The sequence below is a fragment of the Venturia canescens genome, chromosome 2, assembly GCF_019457755.1.
Source record: "Venturia canescens isolate UGA chromosome 2, ASM1945775v1, whole genome shotgun sequence".
Classification (NCBI taxonomy): Eukaryota; Metazoa; Arthropoda; class Insecta; order Hymenoptera; family Ichneumonidae; genus Venturia; species Venturia canescens.
Genome location: NC_057422.1, coordinates 14,724,628 through 14,737,973, shown reverse-complemented (window position 1 = coordinate 14,737,973; position 13,346 = coordinate 14,724,628). Strand labels below are relative to the sequence as shown.

The 13,346-nt window shown below is 39.7% G+C and overlaps 2 protein-coding genes across 3 annotated transcripts; one reads left to right on the top strand and one right to left on the bottom strand.

Moving 5' to 3' along the window:
- The first annotated feature begins 7,985 nt into the window (after window positions 1–7,985).
- Window positions 7,986–10,462, top strand: Sap30 (SIN3-associated polypeptide 30). The gene is made up of 3 exons (XM_043412660.1): window positions 7,986–8,895; window positions 9,455–9,682; window positions 10,115–10,462. The coding sequence occupies exons 1-3, from the start codon at window positions 8,725–8,727 to the stop codon at window positions 10,241–10,243; spliced, it is 528 nt and encodes a 175-aa protein (XP_043268595.1). The 5' UTR covers window positions 7,986–8,724; the 3' UTR covers window positions 10,244–10,462.
- On the bottom strand, window positions 10,382–13,331 carry Rrp45 (exosome complex component Rrp45). Of its 2 annotated transcripts, none has more exons than XM_043412650.1 (8): window positions 13,129–13,331; window positions 12,830–12,924; window positions 12,533–12,755; window positions 11,805–12,022; window positions 11,489–11,716; window positions 11,009–11,258; window positions 10,815–10,941; window positions 10,382–10,547 (listed from the first exon to the last, which is right to left on the bottom strand). In XM_043412650.1, the coding sequence occupies exons 1-8, from the start codon at window positions 13,192–13,194 to the stop codon at window positions 10,486–10,488; spliced, it is 1,269 nt and encodes a 422-aa protein (XP_043268585.1). In that variant the 5' UTR covers window positions 13,195–13,331; the 3' UTR covers window positions 10,382–10,485. The 2 variants fall into 2 exon arrangements, with proteins under 2 accessions (XP_043268585.1, XP_043268586.1); XM_043412651.1 differs by having other exon boundaries at window positions 11,015–11,258.
- Window positions 13,332–13,346: the final 15 nt, after the last annotated feature.

Here is a 13,346-nt window from a genome sequence, read left to right as displayed (position 1 = left end):
TTTGGCCCCGGAGGCCCCTTAACTTCCTGCTTCCCGTAATCCTCCTTTGTATTCTTCTCTTCTCTTATCGCGTAAAAACAATCCGCAAGAGAGACGCTTCTTTCCTACCGTTGCTATTTTACCGACGAAATCTTGCGACTACCTCGCCACTTGGCTCTTCACGATCTCTCTTAGCGACATCAACGCATGCTGGTCAAATTGAATCGCCGGTAGGGCAGGAACGTCGTCAATAAAAATTCTACTCGTAAATCGGGGGGGGAGTCACAACCCCGAGAATATTTGGCTTCCTTCCTACATTCGTTTCGCCTCTCTTGCAGCTCTCTCTCAGCAGACAAAAAATTCATTTGAAAGGAACGCCATGGCCATCCTGTAAAAACATGGCCGTGCGTACGCGGTTTCTCGTGCGATTCCAACTAATTTCGCGAGGTTCCCCGTTGAAACGTGAAAAAACATCAGGTGGAACGGAGCAACGAGATAAACGTCGTAATCTCGTTCTTTCGTTATTATTATTTCAACTCGGGCTAGAAAAATCATTCTCTTTCCTATCCTAAATCGCAAGATTTTTCATATTTTTCAGCGAGCAAGAAACCGAACGAAATCCGCACGCCATATTGAAATTGAAAATAAAAAAAAAAACGGAAGAAAATAAAAGACGCGATATATATTTTGCGAGAAAACCAAGTGAAAATACGTCGAAGGCTCTTGCGCGCACCCAACCTCTCTCCTTCGTGCGCGCGGGTAAAATCGTGGAACGAACGAGCGAGATGGAAAGAGAGATAGAGCGAGAGAAAGAAGGAACGAAAGCGAGGGCGATGAGGGGACACGGGGAACCGAGGACCGAGGAGAATGAGAGAGAAGGCCGATGGGGTACCCCAGTGGTGGTGGATGTGGCCTGCTGGTCGAGCCTCGAACGGGAGGTTCGGGGTAACGCGGCGAATCGAAGAGAGCGAGCGAGGCACGGAGAAAGAGAGAGAGAAGAGAACCGGGTCCGGGTCAATAAGACGCGAGAGAGGCAGAGGCAAAACGGGCGAACATTCCCAGGGCCGGCATAGCGAACGGGACAAACCAGCGAGACGTTAATTTGAAAAAACAAAAAACGACAAGAAAAAATACGACGTTTATCTAGAATTTGATAAAATGAGAAAAAATGATTTTCGAACGAAATCTCGCAAATCGAATTCGCTCGAACGATACGGATCCCGTACGATTCTCTTCACCGATTTATCATGAATTTTCTCATTGCCAACAAATTCGGAGCGAACATGAAAAATGTTGATAAAAAAAAATATTTTGTGTCGGGAAAGAAGAAAGTGGGTCGAAATATTTTTCTTATTCGATTTCAGTGAATTTTCACTAGCAAAATAGGCAATGAAGCTCGTCATCAGAAAATTTGGAAGGAAATAGTATTTTATGAATTCGAAATGCGCGAAACATTCGTTTAAAATGCGACCCACGTTCGAGCGAATCAAGATCCTTTTATACCTCGGTAAAATTCGAATAAATTTTTTCATCGACAAAATATTTTGGGGCGAAACTGAAAATGACTGCAATCGAAAAATACGCGCCTGCGAAGCAGGAGGCGAGAGATCTCCGATCTAAAATTCAAATTCGTTGGAACATTTGAAATTTCCCATGGGCCAAAAGTTTTGAAATAAGAAAACATGGCGAGAGAAAAAACTGCTGCACCCAAGTATTCGTAATAAATATAAAGGGTCGTGCACCGTCGAGGAGGGACAAGCAACAATGAGCAACCCTTCGTTCTGGGCCCTACCTACGACATCCTCGATTTTTTTCCCTCGTAAAGCCATGTGGCGTAACAGTCGCTCGAAACATCGTCTTATACCGGGTGTGTCACGGAAAAGAGTTTCGAATATCGGGATTTTCAATCGAGGCTTTTCAGACTCGCGAATAATGAAAAATAAAACAATACTTCAACAAATGATAAATGATTCGGAGGAAAAAATTCATCTCAAACGTGAAAAATCGGTTTGATGCACAGCCTTCGAATGCGAACTCATTCGTCGAAAGCCCGAGGACTCGCTACCTAAAATTTTCTCCCACTTTTTCCTCCCCTCAAACCCTGTACCTTTCTTCGACGTACAAAATTTTCTTTCCCACAACCTCCAAATCCTTCGTGTATTTATGGGCAACGTCCATTTTATTTTGAAGCTATTACTTCTCATTAAAAAGAATGCGACGGAGACTACAAAGTCGACGACCGGCGTAAAAAGAGGGAAAGAGATGCATAGCGTCCCTCGTTCCCGGACCGAGAACTCGCCATGTGGCGTCGATGTCGCGCACGGAATAATATAATTTATACGGTGTCCAAAGAATAAAAGGGTCGTTGCCACATTGCAATTTATGAACGATGTTGCAGCCGGCTGTTAGTCCCAATATAAATGTGAGCGCGCACGCGTAAATAAAAAGTTAAAAAAGTAGCTCATTTTTCCACGAAACATCTTCGAAATCTATTATTTTTTCGAAATTCCAAAACTCTCGCTCCGTATTTCGTACGAATGGAATTTTCCTTCGCGAGTCGTCGAACGATTCGGTACACTCGTTCCTTTGAATATCGTCAGTAGCAGAACGAACGAGGAAGGAAATCCGTAATATATTCATGCACAGATCCCATCGATTGATTCATTTTCTCCTGGCTAAAAAAAAAGTAAAACAATTGAGCGCCCGCGACTGGCAAGGAAGAAATTCCCGCGGGAGAAGCTGCAGTTTCGCGGAGGGGGAAAACTGACCTGCCAAAGTACGGTACGCGATGGTGGCCCGAGGATAAAGGGGAGGCTCGACATTACCGGCTGTAATTACGGTGCCGCGGCCGCCTCTGCGCCAAGAGCATTCTTTTCTCTCTGGAAGGTCCTAAAATCCCTCGACCCTCTTTTCCCTCTTTATTGCACAGCCTGTTCGCATTCTTTGTATTCGGAGACCGTTACAATGATACGTTTTTAAAGCTTTTTCTTTCCACATTGTTTAACGCGCACGTCCCTTCGCTCGGCGACAAAAACTAAGCTGTTCAGGTAAATCCCCCAAAATTCAGACGATTTTTCCTCGACTTCTCGGCATCTACGGGGGTCACGGAGATTTTCGGTGTTAAATATTGTATACAATAGCTTTGTCCGTTCCAGGAACTTCGAGACCCGCGCATTATTCCCGAAACAATGGATCATTTCGAGGATTTATAGACGCTCCGAAAATTTGATCCGATTTCAAGCACTTCCCCCCCTATCAGAAAGTCGAAAGTTTACAAAAGTTCGTTGGAATATGATTTATCAAACAAATATTACGACACTTAAATAGAAGCATGCGAATCGTGCGCGTAACAAGAGAAAAAAATATTTTTATCCCATTTTCCGACAACTCGAATGAAACTCTCGGGTAAACGGAAGAATTTTTTTACGCGTTGATAAATTTTTAATATTTTTCTGACGACATCGATTGCACCGAAAACGCAGTATCACTGGGCATCGAAAATTAACGATTCCGTGACGCAATCAGCAAGTAAAAATTATCAAGATAAAAAAAGCAAAATATTATGAAAAATCGAATAAGCGCAGGGTACGAAATGTTCGAGAGAATAAAATCGAAAAATCGACTCTCAAGAGAGAGGTCTGAGAATCGTCACAAAGCGCGCGTTACAACGGAGCGTAAAAAATGGCGGGAAAATGAGGGACGCGTGTACACAAGATGGGTAAAAGCTTAGAGCAACGCGAGTAAATACGAAGGTTTGCGATAGCGCGCGATACCGTGATGTATATAAATAAACCGTAGGTTCAAATGTGTACGAGTCATGTACGTGTGTTTGACGCTCAGGATTGGAAGAATCGGTAACGAAAGCGCGGGAACGTGTATTCGCTTAAGCGTGAGACGGAGAGAGAGAGAGAGAGAGAGAGAGAGAGAGAGCGGGATAAAGTAAAACGTTGGACGCTCGGTGAGAACGAAAAGGTAGCTCACCAGTCGTCAGCGTTCCAGTCCCGTCGAGCTTACGAAACTAGCCAGATGATGCTGAATACTCGATTGGTTTGGTATGACGCGCGCGCGCGCGCACACACGCTTGACCGCACTGTCCGTATCGAGAAAACAGCAGCACCAGCAAAGGCAGTAATAATGTGAAAAAAAAAGAGGAGAATAATTGGTTTCAGTTGCAGTTGCGACGAGGTGTCTGTACGTCAAATCATGAAATATCCCGAGATCAGAAAAAAAGGAGAAAAACAGGAATTCGAGATGCTGCTATTAGAAAAAAAAACAAACAATGATGCGACATATTGAAAGGTTTGGACGCGTTTCTCGAAAATGGTCACTTTTCTCGGTAAATTGTAAGCCAAGATCTTCTCGGTGTCTCATTTGACGTCGCGAATGCTTTCTGTCCGTCTCTCTTACGTTCGTACGTGCGCCAATATTTCCGTCACTTACACGCGCGCATGTCTCCCAAGCCCCCCTCCCCGGCCGTGGGCTGCTCGAGTTGACAACACGAAGGAAAAATTGTTATAAATAAAACGCTCCGCGACAATTTTCAAACGGGATTTTGAGCTTCTCCGTTCATTTCTTTCCCTTTGTTTTTTACAACGAAAAATTCATTTTCACGACAACTCTGAATACAAAATAAAACAATATGCACAAAACATATACCTAAGCGTCGTAACTTTCGTAGCAAGGCACAATCAACTCCGGTTCAATGATCCACTTCAACGAAAAATGTATTACACGTCATTTGACGTCCGTTAACCAACACCCGATTAAATTCGATACAATCACTCTTTACTTTCAATGCGATTTTCTCCGTTTAATTCTACACGATACGAGAGACCATGTCCGACGAAGCAAATGGTACGACTGTCAAGTTGGATTCTCATTCGCGACGCCGACGATGAGCGATCTAACCTCAAATAACGTTTACGACTAGATCGCCAGGTGAGTAGCCAACCAAATGATTATTGAACGGAGGGGCCTTAAAAAATGTGTGTGCACGTATACGTGGCTGTATACGGATGTATTCCACATATAAATGTCCTACATGTATCTATGTGTATTATATATATCCTCCAATGAAGCAGTGGCGGCTTGACAGGGCGACGGGAACGCGAGGGCGAGAGAGATGGAAAGCCTTTTTTGTGTACGTGCGCATTTCTATCGTGTATTCTTCGAAGTAGTTTACTACGGAGCATTATAATGTGTATGTGAAAGGACTTGAGCAAGGAAGTTTGCTTTAGGCTTCGTAAAAGGGGCTTTTGAGACGCAACGTTGCTCGAAATGGGAGAGTCTTGTAAAGTTGTACGATGCCTACGGGGCTGCAACAATGGACGCCGTTGCGACTAGTCACAGCGCTCTCAAACATGCGACTATGCAACTATTGTACTTGTGTGCAACTCGTATCAGTTTTACAGGTCGAATAACGTAATGATATGTATTTTTTTCTTTATAAAATGAACGAATATTCGTAGAGATTTGAGGAAATTTAATTTACGAATAATTCGAAAAGCGAGGAAATGGAGAAGGTAATTGGAAAATTAAGTGTAGCCGGGAAAACACGCGTCCGCACCGCCATTGATTTTTCCCTCCATTTTCTTGGGTCCAATGAGGCTTTTTGAAATTTTCAACTTGACAGAATCATCAGTGAATCGCGAACGCCGTAAACTCGTGCCAGTAGAAAATATTTCGTGAACGATAGAGCTCGCGAAAGAATCCCGTAACGGTAGGGAGTTGCGAGGATTTTGAAAAGTTGCGCGCAACAGCTGATCGCTCGGCGTGTGCGTAGAAAATGGGCGCGCTTTGACAGGGCAATAAAATGATGAAAAATACGAGAAACCGTGGAAGGGGTAAGAAATCAACGTAAAAAGAGTCATTTGTTAAGTCGTCGTTTGTTTTGGCGCGTCGACTCTCCGATTGTTCGTATATCTGTACAAAGCGGTACTGTGTGGTGCTAGCCAATGGACGAGTTTCGTCGTCGTATGCGTCGTCGAATCGCATGCTTTTTATGTCTGTATAATACGTAAACACGCAACTCTGTGTCTCTCGTATGTGCTGACAATATACGTTTTTTTTGTGTTCGTGTACGTGGGTACAAATAAGTCCACACATAGATAGAAATGCTTTCCCCTGCCTCCCGCCGCTCGGCACTCCTCTTACCCGGCCTATCTAAAGTCCCGTCGTCCTCGTCATCGTCACCCCGCTTGACACCGCACCGCGCTCTCTGCGCGCCCTATACATTCGTCGTCACTAGCTAATTTTTTTTTATACCTTTTTTTTCTTTACTCGTCTCTGCAACCTTCTTCAGATTCACACGGTATAAAAACGTACAGGGGATAAGAAACATGCGTATGCACGAAACGAATCAATAGCACAACACAAATGTGTGTATGTGTGTGTATATACGTATATACATACGCACACACACACGAATATGTATATGAATTTGTGTAGATATAGTATATGCGTATACGAGGATAAGTATATACATATATATATATATATGAGTATAAGAATAATGAAAAAAATATGAAAGTGTTGATGGATTTGAAGATTGGCGTTTTGACAAGGCGATGTACATCGGAACGTCAAAGTTAGACGAAAGAAGGATAATACGGACGTAAATACGTGATGATACGAGTAGACATGACTTAAAGTACGCGTTATTCCATGAAAAAATGAAAGTTGAGACGGATTTGGGTTAAGTTGAAACGTAATTAGTTATTTATGAAGGTTTAAAATAATACGATTATACGATTTTGTTTAACATGGACTGTGGCAAGCGAGCTCTCTTGTATATATAGTATATACGTAAAACGTGAATGCATGGCGCAAGCCAGGCTAAATGGGACGAACGCGTACGCAGACTTTAGCCTTGGGTAGCACCCGCTCGTTCTCGTAATGGAGTCCCGTGACGCGCGACGCACTCGGACTTGAAAAGCCAACGAATGTAAACTCCCGTAAATGAAAATACCACGGTACTACGATTTAGGATGTATTGATAGGTTTAGGCATTATTTCAGAACAATTTTTTAGCGGTAACGTAACGAGGAATAACAGAAAAAAAAGCACGATTCAACAAGATATCGCGAACGAAGGCATATCTCCGGGCAGCCATTTGCTGACGGTTGTATGTATGCTAAATAAAAAAAACTTACGGTCACGAATAACGTAGCACAGTAATAACGAGGCACGAGCACTCACGTATGACACTTTTCACAGATACTTTAATATGAATTTAGCACAAGCCAACATTCGAATCTGTCAACACCTCCGAAAGAAAATATTTGGATTTTTCTTACCTGAACAGTCTTCTACAGCTAAAAGGATTCTCAGCTTCGAATATCGCGACCCCACGCCACTTATGCGGCATATGGAAGTGTACGGGGAAAATCCTCTCTCCCATTGGTTTATTTCAGATAAGCCGCAAAAAGTCAGCCAATCAGCGCCAACCTTTTACGTTTTCGAGCATTTCTTTTTTACTTCCCCCACCACCGTCAAAATGTCGGAACCCGCGGAAGAGCGGGAAAGATACACTCATGAAATTGTACATCGTCATTCGAATTATCCTATTTACCTATTCCCTCGTATTTCATATTTATAAAATCGCTGAAATTTTCGTTTTCACTATTTCTACAATATCGCATTACTTTGAGTTTCGTCATATACCAAAAGCTAAATAATAATTGCCGAGGTTAGGATGTTGCATCGTTGCAGATGGCGCTACTGTTCAAACGTCATCAGGGAGCCAACTGTCAGAATTATATTTATTTTCTATCTACATGGACATATATAAATATGCATACGACTATATACATATATATTGAAATCATGTAACCGTCGTCAACATGAGGACGCGTTGATGTAGTTCCGTTGTATGCAACTACTGCAAAAAAGGTCGTGTTCAGCGCGACGAACGAGATTTTTTTCCTACGTTGGTCCGATTGCTCTGCAACTCGCTTTCGTATGCAAGAATTTTACTACATTGGCGCAGATCGCGCAGATGCAGTCGGCTTTAGAAACATATAGGAATTACTTAGGCAAACGTGTCATGCAGCTTTTACACACGTATGCTCAACCACAAAAGTACTAGCTGTAAAAGTGTGTGTCGAGACACGCACACTACGGTTCGTATTTACCGAATGCTTAAGTTTTGTGTGTCCGTACTCGTAGACATTTACCTCTGTAATCATTGCAAAAGGTGCCGATGAATGAAATTCTATAAATTTGGAATACTAAAAAATACCTGAACTTTTTAGAGAGTTTCAATAAATCTAGTGAATTCGCAAACTTCGGCTTATCAAGGATCGCGTCATTCATTTCGACTCTGAAATTTCGAGTGTTCGTAATTGCGCCGAGTAACAAAAAAAACGCGGCGGAATAACGGGTTTTCTGCGTTAAAAACGCATCTAACAATACCGTAAACCGCAAACGTAAATAAACAAATCAATCGTCGGTGTGAAAATTGCGCGTGTGTTAATCTAACGTGGTATCCACCGGTTAAATGACAATTAACGTGTAAATAACAACCGTTGGTTGGGCAATAATGATGTTGAAGGAGCGGCCGAATTTAAGCTGAAAGTTCGACGCAATAATGTTGATCGTGGACTCGTCTCTCTTTTTTGACGTTTGTCGTGATCGCCGCTAGAACGAGGTTATAAGAGCAGAGTGTTTTTAACTCAACTCGACCAATACAGTTTTGTGCGTCAGTGTTTTATTTTTTGTTTTATAAAAAAGTATCTGTATTAAAAAATGAACGGGTTCAGTACCGGCGAAGAGGACTCCAGAGGAGCCGCCGATCAGATTTGCTGTTTAGTTGATGAAGGGGAAAGGTGCTCGCGATCAGCTGGCAATGCTTCCTACAGCAAACGAATTCAAAAAACCGTGACTCAAAGACGCCTCAAACTCAATCAGGATCACACGGTGCGTTTATATCGTATTTTTTTTATTATTTTTGCTAATATTTATTCAGATGACATTTAAAGACTTCCTGATGCATTGATAAAAGATTATCTGTTCTCTTAGCACATGCATCTTCCAATAAGTCAATTGTTGATTCATATCCAGTTTCATGAATTTCATCAGTATATTAATTAACTTTCATATTAAAATAATCGTATCTAATGTATGGAGAATCGGTGCCCTCATATGTAGAAACATAGCTGACTCGATAACAACACGGGTTGATTATCTACGCTGCTAAGCATCTGTTAATTAATTGATTCATCGTCACATAGAATTTTCGTTTCGGCAGCATATAATATTTTAGGAATATTCCAACAGTTTATGGTTATTATACCAATGATTAGAGATTACGTTAAACTTGATGTATTACATTATTACTGCACTTTTAATTTATTTCATCATTCTAATTATTAATTTTTGTATATGATCCTCAATTGCATTTACTTTTGATTGCATTAGTTCACTGCCTCTCAAGAGAAGCCTTCTGACGTACTGATTAAATTTTACATGATTCCAGGTTCGTCACACTTATATTTGCGACTATCACAAACAAGTAATACAATGCGCTCGATCAAAACAGCAGCAACAACGGCGGAGAAAAGACTCTGAGGAAGATTCTGGTGAGACAGACAACGACCTTCCGGAGGTTGATCTTTTTCAGCTCCAAGTTGGAACTTTGAGGCGGTACAAAAGGCATTATAAAGTTTCAACACGGCCCGGACTTAACAAAGCACAATTGGCTGATGTAAGTATGATGCAAACATAACTATTGAAATCAAAACTACAATCATATCTTTGAAACCAAAATAGCTGCTTTGGTCCTTGAAATCATTTATCTTTTCAATAATATAATATAAGACATCAATGCTTAGGCCATTTAATTAGTTAAATTTTTTCAAATTTCTGTGCCATTATTGTGTACCAAAATTTTGGTCAAATTTAATGTCCACCGGATTTTCCAACTTTCTAATGTATAACGTTAGATTTTTTGGTGTATCACAAATGTTTTTGTAACATAGTGATAAAAATGCTAAATTGTCATATATCTAATCCGACTTGCAGCCTTAAAATTTAAAGCAATTTCCGGCTGGAGCGACGACTTCAAACGTATACAAAATTTTTTTGGAGTTTCATAAAATTTTGCAAATAATTGTACGCATAAATATTTATTTTCTAGGCATTAATGAAGCATTTCAAGACGATTCCAGTGGCTGAAAAAGAAGCGCTCAGTTTCTTCATATACACAGTGAAAACAAATGCGAATAAGTTGGATCAAAAAAATGGCTTAAGCAGCGACGCGACGTAGCGCAGGTGCGGACTCGGTGCCGCGAGAGCCAAGCAATGTCATATTTTAATCATAGAGAAACGAAGAACTTTTTTTTTTCCATCATCCTAAAGACTTTAACTTGTTAATGAAAGGTACATATTTTATAAGGATAATGTATAAATCTGAGAGAATATTATTATTTGTCCATTGAGTAAGAAAAAAATGATATCGAAGTAAACATCGACCACTTTTACTCTACGTTGCTTTTTTTTTCTGTTCTTTTACAACAAATCCTTTTTCTGTAATGTCTCTGTCGTTTCCTCCTCACTATCCCCACTCAAATCTGCAAAAACAAGAATATTTTTATAACACGAAGATAAGAAAGTTCCAGTCTTTCAAAAAAGTGGGGAATAAACTGTGATTCACCGTCTAAAAAATATTTTGAAAACAAATTTCGACCAATTTTCATGATCCAAAATTTTAAAGGAAGCTTTGACAATGATCATGGATAAAAAAATTGTTGCGACTCACTGATGCAAACTTCAGTCCCAATATCAAAGTTTTTTATAAAAGTGAGTTTTGTTTTTTAAAATAAGTAGTTCTTGTGTACCTATTTCGTCGAGAACTTGTTTTTCCACTTTGGCTTCGCCAATCATCTCAATGTCGTCGGATTCGTCGTCTTCATCTGACGATTCCATAGCCGTCCACGTACTTTTGCCTCCTTCGCCGATATTATTCTGAAAGTATCGGGAGAATTGATATTCTCACAGTTCAACGTTTTTTTTATCAAGTGTTAGGAAATACCGTAACTAATTCTGCTGATCCTTTTCCTAGGTGTACAACAAAACTCGAATCTTCTGTCGTGTCCATGTTCATTTTCACGTCTTCGGAATCATCGTCGTTGGTTGATGAACGTTTTTTCAATGTTTTTCCACCGTTCCATCCCGCTAGTTTAATACTTATTCGTTCCGTCATCATCGACATTATTTTATCGTTTGCTATCGAATTTTCCAATCGACACGTACTTTCGGATGTCGCACTTTCCTTATCGTATCTGAAATTAATATAATTCCGGAAATTAATCACTTTTAATTCTAATGTTTCGTTCCAATTATCGCAAGTTTCATCAGTCGCAATAGAAAAATTTTATCTGGGAATAACTCAATTCCACTTGTTGATTTTTTTTTTATATTATGAGGTTTTTTAATGCTACATGTATCAAAGATACTAAAGATAGAAGGATTTAGTAACACAATAACGAAGAGAAAATTCCATAAGTCAGACCTCGTTTGAATATCTTGTTTGACCACTTCTCGTATAAGTTTCACTATTTTGGCGCAATGGTTAGCAGCTTTGTTAGACACGGCAGATATGACGTCTGTAACGATGCCAGTTCTCGCTGTATAATCAAAATGCAAACTGCAAACTTCTCTATACGAATTAAGTCCCAAAGTCAATTGAGCCACGCTCAATCTTTCTTCCATGTACGTTGGATCAATTACGCTTCTTCCACTGTAAAAGAAAAATAAACACGAGTGGAACGATTTATTAGAACTACATGCTAGTCTATCAATTTGTCAAGATCAATAAAAAAACAAACTTTTCAAAAGTAGCGAAGGAAATACATATCGGATAATGGAACAGTGTCAATGGCAAAGGATCCCTTTCCGCAAAAGAGTGAACTATAACTTCTTCCCCATTTGTTGTTACGTCTGGTCTGTGGAAATGCGACAGGGCAGCCAGTGTCGCTATACATGCACAATCTACTAAATTCCCATCATGGTTGATCACGTTTACATCGACCCTGATGTTCCAAACCTGTATTGATAAATGTGAGCTTATTTTACATTTAATTCTCCGAATAATTGAATTATTTTAATTTGAAATTGTGCCAACAATGAATGTCTAGAGAGAAATTCAAAGGTTCACTATAACAATGTTGACAAAAATGCAGATGGTTATATGTAACAGAAATAAACGATAAGTTGTATGATTGTGAATCAAATAGCAAGATGAGTGGATTCGAAAATAAATGATAAAGTAACATTTATATAAAATGAGTCAGTTCAAGATGACTATGAATTTGCTGACTGTGATGCATAAAAATTTTGGTTGACAGTAATCAATTGGAGTCTTCAAAGAACTATGTGTGTAAGATAAGTTGTGTGGCTTTAGAAAAATTAAAAAAATGAAAAATAGGTAAGGTTGGAAAAAAATTTTATGCATAAAAATCATCTAACCCAAGTTTGATATCGTATGGTTTAGATTATCTTTCAATAACTTGTGGGAGAATAGTAATAAATCTTATGAGATGGATATTTTGCTAACTTTTTGGTCTGCCACAATACACAGAGATTCAAGATCAATGCACTTTGAGTCCTTGAAACATTTTTCCAATTGTCTAGTGATAAAAACTCCCATTTCGGATTGACGTCCAGCCTCAAAATGTGGAGCAGCCATTGGATTGAGTTCCACAAAAATTTGTAGCTTGCCTTCGTTCGGACGAGCAGATTGTGGTGGTTGGATGTCACAGGATATATTTGCAACAACTCTGCATTGATAAATTCAGCGATTAAGTATAAAATATAGTGCTGGTTAAGATATTTCAATAATATGATTTATTACCTCGTTTGTCCTAAAGTTGCAAGACAACAGCCCCAGTTCGACCCAAAATACAATTTGACAGGACGTGCTTCTAACAATTCTCTACCATCCAAGCGCTGGAGCCAATAAGGATCATAATTCATCAATATCGTTTTTTTTTTTTTATCAAATGATTTGACAGCAAACACATTTATTTCTTTAATTTCAATCCCATTTTCTCTCAAGAAACTATAGTATACATTTATTGAATTATGGAATAAAAACACAATAGTGTTGTTTTTCTCCGAAATTGATGATTTGAAATTCGTACTTTAACTTACCGTGTTTTCGCAAATTGATCGATTGACAAATTCCCGTTCACATCGGGACAACGGAATTTCTCTCATCTTTATTACTTAAATTTGTTCCTTACGTTTATCTATGGTAAAATGTCACTTCGACTTTCTGAGAGTCATGAAAATGCAAATTTTTGAGGTTGTGGTGTTTCTTCAAACACGTGCGATATGGGAAACCAACAGGAATTAGTTTCAGAGTTTGA